A 17,483-nucleotide genomic window follows, 5' to 3' on the forward strand; every position below is an offset into this window, starting at 1 on the left:
CAGCTGCTCACAGTAGATTCCACCATGGAGTTGATTACCAGTCTCATCATGGGGAATATTACATTCAGCTGCCCAGCCACTCAACAAGGCCCTGCCAAGTTGACAGACAAACTTAACTACCACACAGTGTTTGTGATTCATTAAAAATAACCAGCTCTAGAACAGAGGTCTTTTTATCTGGCTCTTTATTCTTTATCTTATAAACTACACTGTCTCCAAACCATCACCATGACCACCCCTTCTATTTGGATCCTGTATTTCTCTGCTGTTTACAGGGGAAATTTTTAGAGAGAGAGGGAAGAATAAGAATATGTTTACTAATATATCAAAATAAATCCCACAACATTTAATTATGAGGGAGGTTTTGTTTTGGATAACTCTTTACTGTCTTACCTCCTAATGGTGTTTCTTCTCTTGTGTAATTTTAATGTGATACAGAGTCTAATGTTGTCCATTATTATAATCTTAGAAGAATCTGCTATAAACTTTCTCCTTCTGTGGTGAATTAAGATGAGCTGTGTTCCGGTGCTTGTTTTAAAAAGATCCAGTGTCTGTCCCCCTAGACATCTGACTAGCCATGGCATCATCTAACATGCCACAGATAAGAGTAGTTGGACCATTTTAAAGGCAATAAACTTGAAAAATAATGATTTTGAGAGTTAAAAAATTTCCATCTATTTTTATTTATCTTGCTTTCCAGTATGGAGGGATCCATTGTTCGCCTTCCTGAAGTGATTGCCCTTAAGAAGAAATACAAAGCATACTTGTATCTAGATGAAGCTCACAGCATTGGGGCCCTGGGCCCTACAGGTCGAGGTGTGGTAGATTACTTTGGCCTGGATCCTGAAGACGTGGACGTCATGATGGGAACATTCACAAAGAGCTTTGGTGCTTCTGGAGGATACATTGGGGGCAAGAAGGTAAATGGGCCATGAGCCTCCAGGAAGTAAAGATAAAGATACTGCCGACTGTCTAGCCTAGTAAGTCATGTTCAGGCGATAGGATCCTGAACTAGGATGCTGACATCCTGAGTTAGTTTGTGGTTTAATAAGCTTGTAATGCCAGCAGGTGTCACACTTCAACTGCCTGGTGAGTGACTGATGTCTCCTCACTGAACTAAAGGCTGATTCTGTTCATTGTTTCTTGTTTTCTTATTTTAGCTTCTTTCTGAACTACATGCTGTCTGAGATACAGAATACCCTGTTGTATGAGAGAACACACAGTGGTACTTCCTGTTTGCCATAGTCTTCTGTTGGGTTTGAGTTGTGCTCACAGTCTCAAAAGTAGCAAGGAAATGGCAATACAGGACCAGTTTCCTTGCCCTTGGATGCAAATGCATCTTGTGTGAACACAGAAAAAGAAGAAAGATTATTTTGCCAGCTCTTATGTACTATATGGCATTACATTATTCAATTTTAAAATTTTAAAAGTCAACTCTGAGGTGTTTGGCAGTCAGTGTGTAACATGGTGGAAATAGTTGAACCACACAGATGGAGGCCAAAGTTTGAGTATGTCTCTGATTACTTTGTGAGACCTTGGCTAAGCCTTTTAACCTTTCAATTTCCTTATCAGTAAAATGGAAATAAATATGTAGTAACAATATTCACATGGGAGCTCTGGTAGCATAGTGGCTAAGACACTTGCCTGCTAACCAGACGGCTGGCGGTTCAAACCCACCCGCCACTCCTCGGAAGGAAGGTTGGGCAATCCTACTTCCATAGTGATACTGCCTCGGAAACCCAAGGAGGGGTCGCTATGAGTCGGGTTTGACTCGATGCCACATAACAACAACAACAATATTCATATAAAAATACAGTCTGTATGCCTAGGCTACTACATGGATGGCCGTGAAAACATTATGCTAAGTGAAAGAAGACAGTCACAAAGTGCACATACTGTGTGATCTCATCTACATGAAATGTCCAGAATAGGCAAATCCAAAGACAGGAAGTAAGTTACTGATAGTCAGGGACTGAGAAAACCAGAAAAGCAAACCTACTGCCATTCAGTGGATTCTGACTCATAGCAATCCTGTAGGACAGAGTAGAGCTGCCCTATAGGGTTTCCAAGGCTATAAATCTTTACGAAAGCAGACTGCCCCATGTTTCTTCTGCAGAATGGTTGGTGGGTTCAAACCTCTGACCTTTTCATTAGCAGCCAAGTGCTTTAATCATAGCGCCACCACAGCTCCTCAGAGAATGACTGCTACTGGGTACAGGGTTTCTTTTTGGGGATCATGAAAATGTTCTAAAATTAGTTGATGAAAGTTGCACAACTCTGAATCTATGAAAAATCACTGAATTATATGCTTTAAAAAGGTGAATCTGTGGTATGTAAATTATTTCTTAAAGCTATTGTTAAAAGAAAAACTGCAAGATTAGAAAAAACGGTATGTCAAATATTTATACATGGTTTAAATATTTATATATAGTAGGTGCTCATAAATGTTGTTGATTCCTCTTTAAACCTTTCTGTTGGGTGTGTTAAAGAATGGTCCTTCTCTTGTTGATCAGTTGCCTTTTAGAGAAGACCCATTATTAGCAAGTCTTTATGAAGTTTAATAGATTTCTAGCTCAGATTTTACCATTCTGTTTGTGGAAGCAGGCTCATTTTGGAGAATTGATTGCAGTTTGGTAAGATTTGAACCAAAAGATAGAAAAACATTAAATACTATGGTGGATTGTTTAAGTACAATCTATCTGTGCTTTGTGTTGTTTCTACAGTGTTTTGTATTTTTGAGGTGATAGACTGTTTTATAGTCACATTTTAGTCTATGACCTAAAGATCACTTTTTATTTACTTCTGGTACATCAGCTTGATTGTTTTGAAATCCTTATAACTGACAGGCAAGGTTTTTCTTAACAGTGTTCTGATGAAAGACCTAGTAAATTTCTGTTTAATTCCTGCCACATTAATGCCATTTTGTAAATCTCTGTATATATGGAGAATATTTAATGGCTGTAAATCTGATGTTATAGAGAGCCATCTATTATTTAAGGGTATAAGGATGGGCCACATAGGATGAGATGCAGATGACATTTTATGTAACACACCTGATCCTCACTCACTGGAACAGTAACACACTCACTTCCTCACTTGGTTATCTAACATTATGCATTTACGACAATAGTAGAAAAATCTACTGTCTGACTATTTTGCATATTAACAACATGTGTTTGCCAGTAACAGACACCAAGGAACAAAGCGAAAGCAACGCTAGCAGTGATGGTTAAGGGTTTATGTCACCTTGGCTGGGCCATGAATCTCAATGATATATAGAGGGTTTCTTGAAAACTAATTTTTCTTTCCATGTTGTGACTTGTTTATAAAACAAAACAAAGCCTAAGAATTGTGCTGTTTCTGGCCCAGTTGCATACAGCATGCTCTGAGCACCTTGGCTGACCTTGCGATTCAAGTAAGTGCCCCTGTTCCAGCACAGTAGAAGGAAGGAATTGGCTCGCACCTACAGGGGCAGCACTGGCATTGCCAGGGACTTCATGAATTGCTTCTCCTTGTCTTCTAGGAGCTGATCGACTATCTGCGAACACATTCTCACAGTGCAGTGTATGCCACGTCACTGTCGCCACCTGTGGTGGAGCAGATCATCACCTCTATGAAGTGCATCATGGGGCTGGATGGCACCAGCCTTGGTAAGTCTTTCTTGGAAAATTTCCTAGGCTCAGTAAGTAACACCCAGACGTGCTCTTTTTCTTGAGCCGGTTCTTCCACAATTTTCTTAACATAAGGAGTCAGGTATGCTACAGGGCGGAGCTGGTAGGTATGTGAGGCATCATTTCTGTGGACCCTTTTCAGTGTGTTAGACACACGTGCTATGAGACGTAGACTTGCTTCTGTTACAGTTTCTTGTTTATTGATGGTGAGACTTTAATCTTTCCTTCCTACAAACCCTCATAACTCAGGTAATAAGCCTTCAGGGTCTTTTTTTGAATTGCACAATTTTATGTGAAGATGTAATTCACTGGGTAAAACCCAAAACCCATTGCCAAAGAGTTGATTCCAACGCATAGAGACTTTCTAGGACAAGGTAGAACTGCCCCATAGGGTTTCCAAGGCTGTGAATCTTTATGGAAGCAGACTGCCAGATCTTTCTCCTGAACAGGGATAGGTGAGTTTGAACTGCTGATGTTTTGGTTAGTAGCCGAGCACTTAACCACTGTGCCACTGGGGCTCCTTCACTATGCACGATGTTTTATTAACGTAATATTTAAGAGCTGCTATTTCCATGAATTAGAGTCTTTGATTTAATGCATTTTTAACAAGTTTCTAATTTAACATAGTAGGTAATAAAGGTTAAGGATGACTCATAACTGGGCGTGCACAGGGTCACTGTGATTTGGGGCTGACTCAGCAGCACGTAACAAGAAAGGTGACAAAGGTAGTCCCAAATCCATTTATTTGCCTTTGATGGGATAGGTAGTCCAAAGTAATTATTTTGACTTAGGCAATGAACAATAAAGTGTGATGTTTGCTTTCTGGCATTTGACATTTATTCTAGATCACCAGAGGGCAGTGTTGACTATAGAACAGTTATAATGAAGAGGCACAATTAGGCTTTTTTACTTTAGAAAGTATTTCCATTGTGACTGTGGGACATACCTTAATTTTACTTTTTGCTTTCTTAATGTTTCTAAATCCAATTTGACTCTTAGGATTTCACATTATGCACCTTGGAGCCCTCCATGACACTTTGTTGTGAGATTCATTTGGCTTTTACTGAAAAGGATGAGTGAAGTGGTACTTGTGATTTTGATTGAATTTAAATCTGTTTTCTTAAATCAGAAATTTGCCTTAATATTTTTCCTGATCTGTGATAGATCTTTGTTATCTCTAGTGAGAGTTCTTTCAAAATAGTGACGTGATCATTTTCAGTTTCATAAATTGATTCCTCAGGGAAAAAAATACTAATATTGTGAACAGGAACATGGAGCCTTGTGAGTAACTCTTGTTAAACAGTTGCTACAACTTTATGTCCTCCTTCCAGTATGGTGTTATTGGAAATAGTGTGCTTTGAGCTGATGTGTGTGCGTGTTTTGAACTGGCTTTTATCTAGTTATTTCACACAGGTACTTTAACCATATCAATTCACAGATTTAGGTGACTAAAAATTGGCTAACAGCTATCAGAGTTAACTGGATAATTTCCTTGCCTGCCTAGAGGATGGATCTTTGCAGTGTATTACCTCTGAGTAAATGATATTTCTGTAATAAATAATGAAATCAGGGCTCTGCCAGTGGTGAGAAAAAGAAATTTGGTAACTAGATACAGGCTTTGAGTTAGCACTAGTTTTCCAGTTATCTATTGCCTCTGTAACCACTCTAAAGCTTACATCCAAACAACCGTCTTATTATGCTCACAGAGTCTGTGGGTCAGGAATTCGGTCAGGGCACAGCAGGCATGGCTTGTCTCTGCTCCACAGTGTCTGGGCCTTCAGCTTGGAACACTCAAGCAGCTGGGGAAGACGCAGATGGTTGGGGGCTGGGATCATCTGGAAGCTTCTAGCTTCCTTACTCTAATGTCATCTGGGCTGGAGGGACTTGGAGGCTGGGCTCAGCTAGCACTGTTGATCAGAGCACCTTCATGTGTCTTCTCTATGGTTAGGGTCCTCACATCATGGTAACTGGGTATTCAGAGGTACTTTGCAGAGAGTAAGCATCCTAAGAGAATCAGGCAGAAACCATCTGGCCTTTACTGATCTAACTAGAATTGTTGATTAGAGAAAGTCACTAAGGCTAGCTCAGATTGAAGTGGATAGGGAATTAGACTCCACTTTTCAAAGGGAGGCATTTTTACAGCCATTTTTAAAAAACTCCCACTACTAGCTTTTAAATAATAATTATATTTTAAAACTTACTTCTTAAAACTTTTAATTAGTATGAGAAACTTCTGTTGGCCTATATTGTTCTTCTACCAAAACAGAGATTTAAAAATATCAAGGCAAAATGTAGAGATAAATACTGTTGCTGATGAAGTCTGCTTCCTAATCTTAATTAAATCTGGCATGGTTTCAACAGTGTAAGATAATGTTATTTTTATGGCATCTTTTTTTTTTTTTTTTTTTTTTTTTTGGGTGAAGATTTACAGAGTAAATTCACTTTTCATACAGCAGTTCACATATACTTTGTCTCATGTCATTGACCAAAATTTACAATGCAACAGTTCCCCCCCCACTTCCTCCCCATGGTTACCTCTTCCCAGTGTCCATCCCTCCATACTCTTCTGCGCCCTGAGCTGTCTCCCTGTGCATAAGCAGCCCTTCCTTCTCCCATGATTGTTCTCTCTAGGGCGTGTGTCTACTTGAGGTAAATGTTTAACTCACATGTTTTATGGCATCTTTGAATGCCTCTTTTCACTGTCATTGTAGGAAAAAAGTTATGAACCAAGGCAATGGCCTTTTGACTTTGCCTTAGTGTGATCTTAAAAGAGAAGTATCTACTATTATTTCCTCAGGGTGTTATGGTAGAAATGGCCTAACTTGAGGGAAACTTCATGTCTTATATCCAAGACACTGAATTTCATTAATTCCACCAACACTGAGTATCTCACTCTGTATGAATCAGAACCCACAGACCATTTGAATAGAGAATATACTTGAAGAGTATTGGGGATGCAGAGAAAAGTTGGTTGTGGTAATAGCCCAGTGAGGACTGTAGCATAGGAACATGGATGCTTTCTTTATCATTCCCCAAATATTTCAGTGCCTGCTGTGTGTTAGGTGCTGCTCTAGTTACTTGTGATTCATCAAAGAACAAAATACCCCCAAATCTCTGCTTTATGGAGTTCTAGTGTGCTAGAAAGTAAGTACTTCAGGGAAAAGATAAAACAAGGAAGGTGGGGGATCAGGAGGGCTGGGGGCTAGTTGGTAATTTTTATCAGGGTGGTCAGGGTAGGTGTGTTAGACTGGGTTATCTAGAGAAACAAAAACCAGCAAAGCTTATATGTAGAGAGAGAAAAAAAAAATTTATCTTAGGAAAATGGCCCACAAACGTATAGAATCCGGCAAGTCCAAAGTCCCTAGATCAAATGTCAAGCTGGAGGCTTTTCCTGGCTCCCTCAACCACAGGGGCCGAGAGGCTCAAGGCTGGCAGGCAGTATACCAGCTGTTGACTCCAGCGAATGACGAATCCAAGATCTCCAGGCCGAACGGTGGACTTCTCACTCACGGATAGTTGTAGGCAGCACAGCGGAATCCCGATCCACAGAAGAATGTCTCTCTTCCCAGGATGTCCCTGGATATCCTGGAAACAGGCCACACCCCTAGGGAAACTCGCCTTCAACAGTGGCCACTCAGAACACAGTCATCCAATCCCATCATGGGAACAACCACACAGAACTGGGGTCCAGCCAAGTTGACACACAGCTCCAACTATCACAGTAGGCCTCATTAAGAAGATGAGATTTCAGGAAAGGTTTGAAGGAGGCAGGGCTTAGCCATGGAAATTCCCAGAGATAGAAGACCCTGAGATGGAGGCGACTTTGTTTTCCAGGAACAGCCAGGAGGCCAGAGTGGTGAAGCGTAATAGTGCGAGGTGACCAGTGAGTGAGGGTGAGGTCAGGGAAGTGGGAGGGTTGTCTGAAGGGTGGGTGTCCTAACAAGAGACAGGCTTGTAAGGGTATTAGGTTGACATGAAAACATACACCAGCTCTCTTGCCCTGTGTAGTATAGTGTCAGATTCAAATTCTTAAATGAATAGTTTCTGCAGGCTGCTTAATCTTGGCCTGTTTCACATAGGTAAGAATTTTATTGGCACTTCAGGTGTCATGAAAAGATACAGTAAACAATGTAATTAACATGCATGTACCCACTACCCGTATTTAAAAATGTCACTCTTTTGCCCTGTTTATGGTGGCGTAGTGCCTAAGACATTTTACCTGCTAACCAGAAGACTGGCGGTTCAAACCCACCAGCCACTCCTTGGAAGGAAAGACTGGGTAATCTACTTCTGTTGTGAAACCACCTTGGAAACCCAAGGAGAGGTCGCTATGAGTCAGATCCAACTCAACGGCAGTGAGGTTTTTTGTTTTGTTTTTTTAGTATCTCTTTTTTTATTTTTTTTTTTCCCTTTTTTTTTTCTCTTATGTGCACACTTTTTAGTATCTCACTTTTAAAAAAATAAACAGATATATAAAACCCATTTAGTATCTCTTTCTGGTCTTGTTTTTCTCCTCCCTTCCTGAGAGGTGATCACTTCTCTGAAATTGCATCCTTCCTTCCTTTTATACTTTTACTATCTATGGTGCAGTGGATTACATAATACCGCTCTTCTAGCCATGGTCTGTGACTGGGTGGGACTGTGCAGATGTGAGGTGCTGGCCCACCAAGGGAACTGGATAGTTTGTTAATAATGTAAATAATGGTATCCTTGTTGGGCAGGACCATGGAAATAAGGTGTATGGAACCCTAACATGGGGATTGGTCAGTTTTGTCATTTGTCATCCTGCTGGGCTGAAAATGAGCCATCCTAGGGTCAGAAAGGGGGGATTTCACTACCATCAGGAGAGAAGAGCCAGGAATGGAGCATGTCCTTGGGCCCTAGATCTCTGAGCTGAGACGGCAGGCAGACAAAAGCAGCAGAGGCAGTAGAACCAACGGAACCAAGAGACCAGCACAAAACAGAGTGGCAGGCTTGCTAGCCCACAGAGCAAGAAAGCTGAGTGCCTTCAGGCAGGAGGCTAGCTGGCAGAGTGGAGTACACATATCGGCAGAGCTAAAAGAGCTTTGTAACACTTGACCAAGCAGAGCAGAGGCCAGGCCAAGAGGCCAAGGGCCAGAGAGAGGCATGCCTTGCAAGCATGGCCAACAGGAGACTGTCCTGATCAAAGAATCGTATCCTGAGCTTTTCTGAACCTGAGTTGTAACCTGTTGCTTCCTCAATAAATCCCATAATCGTGAGTATTGCCTTGTGAGTTCTGTGTGGCCACTGCAACGAATTATTGAACACAGCAGAGAAGTAGAGAGTGCTGTGGAGGGACAGTGGTGTCAGAATTGGTAAGAAGGTTGGAGGGTGCCAGCATATCTGACCTGTGTGCCTCATAGGGCTCAGCCTTGAACTGATGCTGCTAATGGTGATTCTCTCTCCCCTTTGTGAAGTTAGAAGAGGTCATGCGATGCCACCCCCACATCCTTTTTGCGCTATGTATGTGTCCATAAATAGTACATAGTATAAATGTCTTAAAATATGCAAAGGCTTACTGTTTGCAAAATAACTTACAAAAGTATTTACCAGAATTAACTATCTGAATCAAAACCCACTATGTTAATAAATCATCACTACATGTTACCAAGAACATTCTCAGTTGTGCATGAATGTGGAGAAGGGGATGTGTAGAGCGTAGTTCAGTCGTATTTCAGCTCTTCTCCCAGTAGGAACATGTCTCCTGTCCTGTCCACTGTAGTTGTTTAAATGAGTTGTGCAGTATCTCAGTTATCTTCCCCACGTTACCAACAAAAATGTTCTATAAATTTGTGGAAAAGTCTGCAAAAGAAGGAAGTGATCCCTTACATTTGGTATGAAAAAGACCCTACATTCAGAGAAAATGTAAAAGTGCTAAAGCTTATTGAGAAAGATGAATGTATAAGTGGGAAATTCAATATATCTGATACTGTATGATATCATTAAGTACTACTTGCAGTTGTACCAAAATTTTTTGCTATGGGTGAATAGATCATTAGTGTTTTAGATGTTTTATGCTTTATACAAATTCTTGGTGCATTATTATATAAGTATTTAAGAATATTTTAGTAGTTTGGGGCAAAATTAGAGTTCTTGGATGAGCCAAGACACATTCTATTTTTCCTATTTTTTAATCTAATATAGTTCTTGCTACCTAAAATTTCACCCTCTAGCACTCTTACAGAAATAGCTTCCAATAATGAGGGCTGTCTGTATTACTTTTGTAGGGTTTTTTTTTTTTTTTTTAACTTTTTATTGTGAGTTGACATTGGCCATCAGAGAGATGCAAATCAAAACAACAATGAGATACCATCTCACCCCAGCACTGATGTCAAGGTTCAACAAGACAGAAAATAACAAATGCTGGTGGAGATGTGGAGAAATTGGGACTCTCATACATTGCTGGTGGGACTGTGAAGTGTTACAACCACTGTGGAAAGCAGTATGGTGATTCTTTAGAAAGCTGGAATTGGAAATACCATTTGACCCAGCAATCCCATTACTAGTTATATATCCTAGAGAGGTGAGAGCCAGGACAGGAACAGATATATGTGCACACCCATGTTCATCACAGCACTATTTACAATGGCAAAAAGATGGAAACAACCTATGTGCCCATCAGCGGAAGAGTGGATGACCAAACTATGGTATATACACATAATAGAATGCTATGCAGCACTAAGGAATAATGTAGAGTTTGTAAAACACCGCATAACATGGATGAACTTGGAGGACATTATTCTGAGTGAAATAACTCAGTCACAGAAGGACAAATGTAGTATTAGTTCATTGTTGTGGAGGGTCAAGGAAAGGTTTATATATGGAGGGAAACTTTCTTTGTTGGTTGCCAGGGGTGGGAGGGGTGTGGAGGGAACACTGCAAAAAAAAAAAAAAAAATGCATTGACCCATGTCACTTTAGTTTTGTGTATTTCATTGTACATAAATTATATTTCAATAAAGTGCATTTTAAAAAGAAAAAAAAACTTCATTGTGAGTTGAGTAAAAGTTTACAGAGCAAATTAGTTTTCCATTTAATCCTTCATACACATTTTGTTTCATGTCATTGATTACAATCCCCTCAACATAACATCAGTCATTTTACTTCCTCCTATGTTTTTCATTTATAGTCCTTCTCCTTTTCTAACCTACTTCTTGCCTTCTGAACTTTGTCCTTGGACAAATGCTGCCCTTCTGATCTCAAATGGTTGATTGTTCTAAGGAGCTTGTACCTCTCTAGTATTATTGTTCACCTTATAGACCTGTTTGGTTGAAAATTGAGCCATGGAGGCTAGTTCAGTTCCAGGTCCAAAGGATGACTAGGGGCCATAATCTCAGGGATTCTACCAGTCTCTATCCAATGAATAAGCCTGGTCTTTATATATATATATAAAACTTTGAGTTTTGTTCCACTTTTTTCTCCTACTCTATCCAGAACCTTCTAATGTGATACTGTTCAGAGCAGTCAGTTATGGTAGCCAGGCACCATCTAGTTCTGGTCTCAGAGTCATGGAGGCTGAGTTTCATGTGATCTGGTAGTCCTTTGGACTAATTGTTTACATATGTCTTTGATATTCTTCACTCTTCTTTGCTCTGGACAGGGAGAGGCAAGAGTTGTACCTTAGATGGCTGCTCACAGGCTTTTGAGACTCCATCATCACTACTCACCAAAGTAGGATATAGAACATTGTCTTTGTGGACTGTATTATGCCTGTTGACCTTGATGTCCCATGAGACTGTGGTACTGAGCCCCTGGGCTTAGTGACTCATTCTCTCAAAGTTTTTTGTTATGGAGAAGAAGTTCTCCTGTCTTTGTCCCGTGTATGCTCTAGTGCATTCATTTATATATTTGTAGCATATGTAAATACATATGTAGAGATATCCTCTGTTGGACCTGTATATATTCATGGATATAGTCCCATTCTACTTCCCACACCTATTCAACCTGCCTAAGTATCTACTCGTAGATTATTGTTATTACAGGATCGTGTATGTATGTGATGGTATTTACTTTAGTTGCCTTTTGTGTTTTTTTCCTTCCAAAAGCCATATATCACAATTTTAGACTATCTCAAATTTATAATTTTGTCTCCCAGAGGCAAAATTCAAAGTGTATGTGAGAGTCAGTCAATAGACTTGTATGCTAGATGTTACAGTGTTGTATTCGTATCCATATGATTGTACTGTCTATCTCCCTCAGGTAGAATACAGAGTCTATGAAGGCAGAGAGTTTGGTCTACCTTGTTTATCCCTTATGTGTAGATTGGATGTGGCACAGAGTAGGCAGACAGAACTTGGTGAATAATTGAACAAATAAATCATTGAGTTGGTTCCTTGGTGAGAGACAACGTAAGACTAAATGACCTGTGATTTAGTCCATTGTGACATTCTTTGTATTCTTAAACCCTGAGAAGTTACAGAAATGTACATACCTAAAAAAAAAATAAGCTTGATCATTCACTTATACTGGATTATTCTTAAAGCCTCATATATTGATCATTGTTCTTAGAATGATAGGACCAAAGGAAAAATATGCAGGAGATTTAAGATTAATAATTTAGTTTTTAATATAGATGCAGTCTTTGATTTGATGCTCTTACTAATTCTCCCTCAATGGAATAAATCTTATTTTTATGATGTAATTGGTTTGATCTTTACTGTCCCTAACCTGTTGCCCAGATCTTCTTGTAACTGGAGTTAAGCATTTGTAAACTAGTATTCAGAGCCAGAGAAGTGTTTGTCCCACGATAACTGGCACATATTGTATATCATCAATGAGATGTACATATGGAAAATAAAAATCATCTGAAAAATATCAAGTATCAAATAAGGATGGAGAGAGAAGCTGAGCTTGGTTTCTTATAATAAGGATTTACAGAAAACTATGGAGCAGACCGGACTTGAATTAAAATGTAAGCACTTTCTTATTATTAATTACTTCAGTTGGGCTTTAAGGTTGTCCATTAGCGTTTGTTCTTTTCCAAGGAAATACATGATCTGTGACATTTTAGGTTTTGTGGCAGTGTATGTTCACATAATGGCTGCCACTCTCTTAGTTCTTCTGTTTATTTTCCAAAATCAAAATGAATGATTTTGAAATAATTGTTTCATACTGTATTGGTTCTCTAGTGCTGCTATAACAGGCATACCACAGATGTATAGTTTTTGGTTTTTTTTTTTAACCTTTTTTTTTTTTTTATTAGGATTTGGGTGAAGATTTACAGAGTAAATTCACTTTTCATACAGCAGTTCACATACACTTTGTCTCATGTCATTGACCAAAATTTACAATGCAGCAGCTCCCCTCCCACTTCCTCCCCATAGTTACCTCCTCCCAGTGTCCATCCCTTCATACTCTTCTGCACCCTGAGCTATCTCCCTGTGCCAGATGTATAGTTTTAACAGACAGGGATTTATTCTCTTACAGTTTAGGAGACTACAAGTCTGAATTCAAAGTGCCAGCTCTATGGCTGGGTGAAGGCCCCTCAACCTTGGACTTTAGCTCTGCTTCCTATTCTAAGCCCACTGGAGCTAGAGGCTTTTCTGAGTCATGCAGCTACTGGCTGCTGAGGCTGACGAACCCAAGATCAACAAGTAAAATGGCACAGTCCCAAGATTAGCAGGCAACACAGCAAGCCATTAATTCAAGTCCAGAAACAGTCCCAAGATCAGTAGGCAATGTGGCAGGCCACTGATGATTCAGTCAGATGCAGGATTCAGATGTGCCAAGAAGCTAGAGACCTTTCTCAAAGCATCTCCTTGTATACTGGAAGCAGCCATATCCTGAAGGCAGCTAGTTAGCTGTTCACAGCAGATTCTACCATGGAGTTGATTATACCACATTCAGTCTCATCATAGGGAGCAACTGCCCATCCAGGTGCCCAGCCACTCAAAAACACAGGCCAGCCAAGTTGACACACAAGCTTAACTACCACACATACCGATAATACTGTGATCTGTGAAATGTTAAAAACTCTTCTTAGGTAGCAGTACATTTAAAATGAAATAAAAACTAAAATCTGCCTTGGTTTTTGAGCAGTTGGTGGGGGTTAAAAAATGAGAAACCATTTAACCTTGACACTTAGAAAATTTTCCTATTTAACACAAGTACAATGTAATAATCATAACATTATTGCTTTTAATTAGTTTTTAGGGTCAATTCTTGATAAAGCATGGAAGGTTTAAATAAGGTGATAAACCAGGCATAAATATGAAAAAACTTCATAATGGAAAAGTAGCTGATGGAGGTAAGATATGTAGCAAGAGAGTGGTGGGAGTAGCAGACTTGGTGGGGAGTCAGTGGATGCTACCTTAACTACATAAATCAACAAATTGTAAAGGTTAAGAAACATGAAGGTAACCAGCCACTAGAACAATTAAAAATAGTAATATAACATAAAATGATGGTCATCAGTGGAAGAAACACTCAAAGTAGTAGAAACATAAATGCCTCATCTCGACACCATCTGGAGTAGATGGAACAAGAACCAGAGGTGGAAGTAGGGTGAAAATACGGTGTATCCATTCAACATTGTGGGACTAACTACCCAAAACAGAACCTAGAGCTACTTCCTGAAAACGGCTGTGGAGATGGCTAAGGGAGGAACTTCTGTTTTTTAATTAATTATATTCTGTACCACTAGGATTTTATTTTACCCTGTAAATAAGTTACTTTTATACTTTTTATGACTAGATTCAAAGTATATGAATCACTTATGGAAATAACTCCTGCTTAAAATAAGACTGAAAGTAAGGCATAGACACATACACAAAGAGTCTGAGGTTTATTATTAATAAACCTTGGTTTTCATCTTTTCCACAGGAAGACATGTTGCTCCTTAGTGACACTGCATAGAACCTTAAGAAAAGCTAGAGCATGCATTGGAAGTTGAGATTCAATTCCTACTCAACCACTCCTGTCCCTTCTTGCCTACCTTTTCCCTCTAATTCCTATCCTGCTCCCAAAGGCGAGACCAAAGCAGAAACCAAACTTACTGCCATCAAGTCGGATCTGACTCCTAGTGACCCCTCTTTGGGTTTCCGAGGTGGTGTCTTTACAGAGGGCGCTCTGGTGGCATAGTGACTGAGGCATGTGATTGCTAACCAGAAGGCTGGCGGTTCAAACCCACCAGCCACTCCCCGGAAAGGTGGGACAATCTAATTCCTTAGTGATACTGCCTCACTAAGAAACCCAAGGTGTGGTCTATGAGTCAGATCCGACTTGACAGCAGTGAGTTTGGTTTGGTATCTCTACAGAAATAGATTGCCCAGTCTTCCTTCCAAGGAATGGCTGGTTGGTTTGAACTGCCAGCAGTCACATGCCTTAGGCACCACGCCATAAATATATGGACAGATAGATATTTAAAGGCATCTTGCCAAGGACCAAAGTAAGATTCTGTTGAATGGGAGTTGTGCTGCCTGTATGCTTACACCTTGAGTGGGAAGATTGTGTTAGAACAGGTTTGGGAGTAGAAACAGTGAGACCTAGGAAACTCTGACAAAATCCACCAAACTTTTGAAATTCTAGCTTGTTCTTCATACATTACTAACCCATGTCTAGTAATGGAAATTTAACCATAAAATTTATGAATCAAAGCAAAGTGTCTGACCAAAACAACCCAAAATTTGCTTTTCTATTTTCGAGTTATGTTTTGATATTTTTATTTCTGACCAATGAGGTAGTTAAAAATTTGCAAAGCTCCCAGCTCAATGTCTGACATCTAGTAGTAGGCTTTTGATAAATTTGTTCAATGAAGGAGTGGTGCCAAAATATAAGCAAGTGGATAGGTCATAAGTACTTTATTATAGCGTTGATTGTGTAGTTGAATGTTAGGTCCAAATGACCAAATCTTGGTGCAGAATAGACTAGATAGGTACACTTTGATAGATAAAATTAAAAGTGATGATGAGGGGGGAAGTGGTGATAGGAAATGTAAAGCTTTTATCTCTGTAGAAAACTGCACTCTTTATATTTCTTAGTTTTGAAAGGAACTGGTCTCATTCAAGGGAGCTCTGGTGGTGCTGTGGTTAAAGCATTGGGTTGCTAACCAAAAAGTCGGCATTTTGAACCCACCAGCCACTCCATGGGAGAAAGATGAGGCAGTGTGCTTCCATAAAGACTTACAGCCTCAGAAACCCTATGGGGCAGTTCTACTCTGTCCTATAGGGTTGCTATGAGTCAGAATCAACTGAATGGCAGTGAGTTAGGTGGTCCCATTCGGATGCCTTTTGGTGTAGGAGGAAAAAAGAATACTCTGGACACATTGAGGTTTAATTAAAGTTAGGTTTGGCTTTGAATTTATTCCAGCAATAGACTTGTTAATGAAGTGTTAAATGATTACTTTGAGAATCCCAGGGAATTGTCAACAACTAATTTAGAACTGAGAAACTTAAACAAAAAAAAAAGACTGGATTCACATGCTCAGGGGTTGAAACTGTTGAATAGAACAAATCCTTTGGGTTCATAAAGAGAGAATTTCCTGCTTCTCCTGGGTAAGAGGGAGCTCTGGTAGCATAGTGGCTAAGGCACTTGACTGCTAACCAGAAGGCTGGCGGTTCAAACCCACCGGCCACTCCTCGAAAGGAAGATGAGGCAATCTACTTCTGTAGTGATACTGCCTTGGAAACCCAAGGAGGGGTCACTATGAGTCAGGTCCGACTTGACTGCACATAACAACAACAACAACCTGGGTGAGAGGGAAAAGGACTGACAGCTTTTAACACCCACTTGCTTTGTTTGCTTTTAAAGCATTTGGCTGCTAATGAAAGGGTCACCATTTCGAGCCCACCTTCTCCGCAGGACAGAGATGAGGCAGGCTGCTCCCATAAAGATTTCCAGCCTTGGAAACCCTGTGGGTGTCTCTGTGTCGGAATGTACTAGATGGCAGAGAGGGTAGTTAAATTTGGTGGGAGGACCTTTCCATCCATTGAGGCTCTGTGCCCCTCCCACCAAGCATTAGGCTTTCTGAGCCCAGAAATGTTTGGAGCTTACATTTTTCTACTTTTTTTCTTTAACATTCTGTTTCTTAATAATTTGCTTCTTTCACTATTAGACATTTATCTAAATGAAAATTAAATTTTCTAGTAAACACACTTTTAATCTTAGCCACAGTACGTTTAACAGTGTATCTGACCCTGAGAATCAAAGACTAGATAGAACACCAGTGTCTTGTAACCGACTACCTGGAACACCATTGTTGAAAAGATTCGATTCAGCATCTCTCAAGCATCTATTCTGAACTCTATGGTAGATATGCTGTGTGAGAGGTGCAGAGTTGAACAATATGTGATCTATACCTTGGAGAAAACTTAGTCTAGTGGTAGACCTAGAGTCTGTGAAGAACTGGTTTCAGAGCCAGAAATACATTCTTCCTTTATTCAACTTCCCCTTTTCTCAGTTCTTCCTTCTCTATCCCTACACCCTCTTTCTTCACACACCTCCACTAAACTTCTCTAAAGCAAACTCAAATCGTAACCAAAATCCACTAAAATCTAGACACAGAAGTTCCTTATCAGTTTTTCTATGCATGGGAAACTTTCCTATGGCAGGTGTCATTCCAGGGAATGAAAGCAGAAAGACTCCCCTTTTGTAAAGTAGCGGCTTCATTACCTGGCACAAAGGGCTTTCCCCAGTGACTCAACCCTTCTGAATCAGCAAGCAATACGACCACTGTACCAGGTGCGGAAATTCGAGCTCACAAATGGGACACGTTTTCTCGGTGTCTCATCTCTGAATAGATTGTGGCTTTCCTGAACTTGTTTCTGAAGCTGTGTTGATGATGTTTAATATTTAA

At 40.0% G+C, this 17,483-nt stretch overlaps 1 protein-coding gene across 1 annotated transcript in view; it reads left to right on the forward strand.

The window, feature by feature from the left end:
* The window catches only part of SPTLC2 (serine palmitoyltransferase long chain base subunit 2), a 139,958-nt gene that overhangs the window by 90,135 nt on the left and 32,340 nt on the right, over nt 1-17,483 (forward strand). Inside the window, exons 8-9 of the mRNA XM_007941331.2 lie at nt 701-920; nt 3,524-3,650. Coding sequence (XP_007939522.1) covers nt 701-920; nt 3,524-3,650 — 347 coding nt within the window. The remainder of the gene's footprint in view (nt 1-700; nt 921-3,523; nt 3,651-17,483) is intronic.

Source organism: Orycteropus afer, unplaced genomic scaffold (assembly GCF_000298275.1).
Source record: "Orycteropus afer afer isolate SDZICR_OR568_19922 unplaced genomic scaffold, OryAfe1.0 scaffold00079, whole genome shotgun sequence".
In the NCBI taxonomy this organism is placed as follows: domain Eukaryota; kingdom Metazoa; phylum Chordata; class Mammalia; order Tubulidentata; family Orycteropodidae; genus Orycteropus; species Orycteropus afer.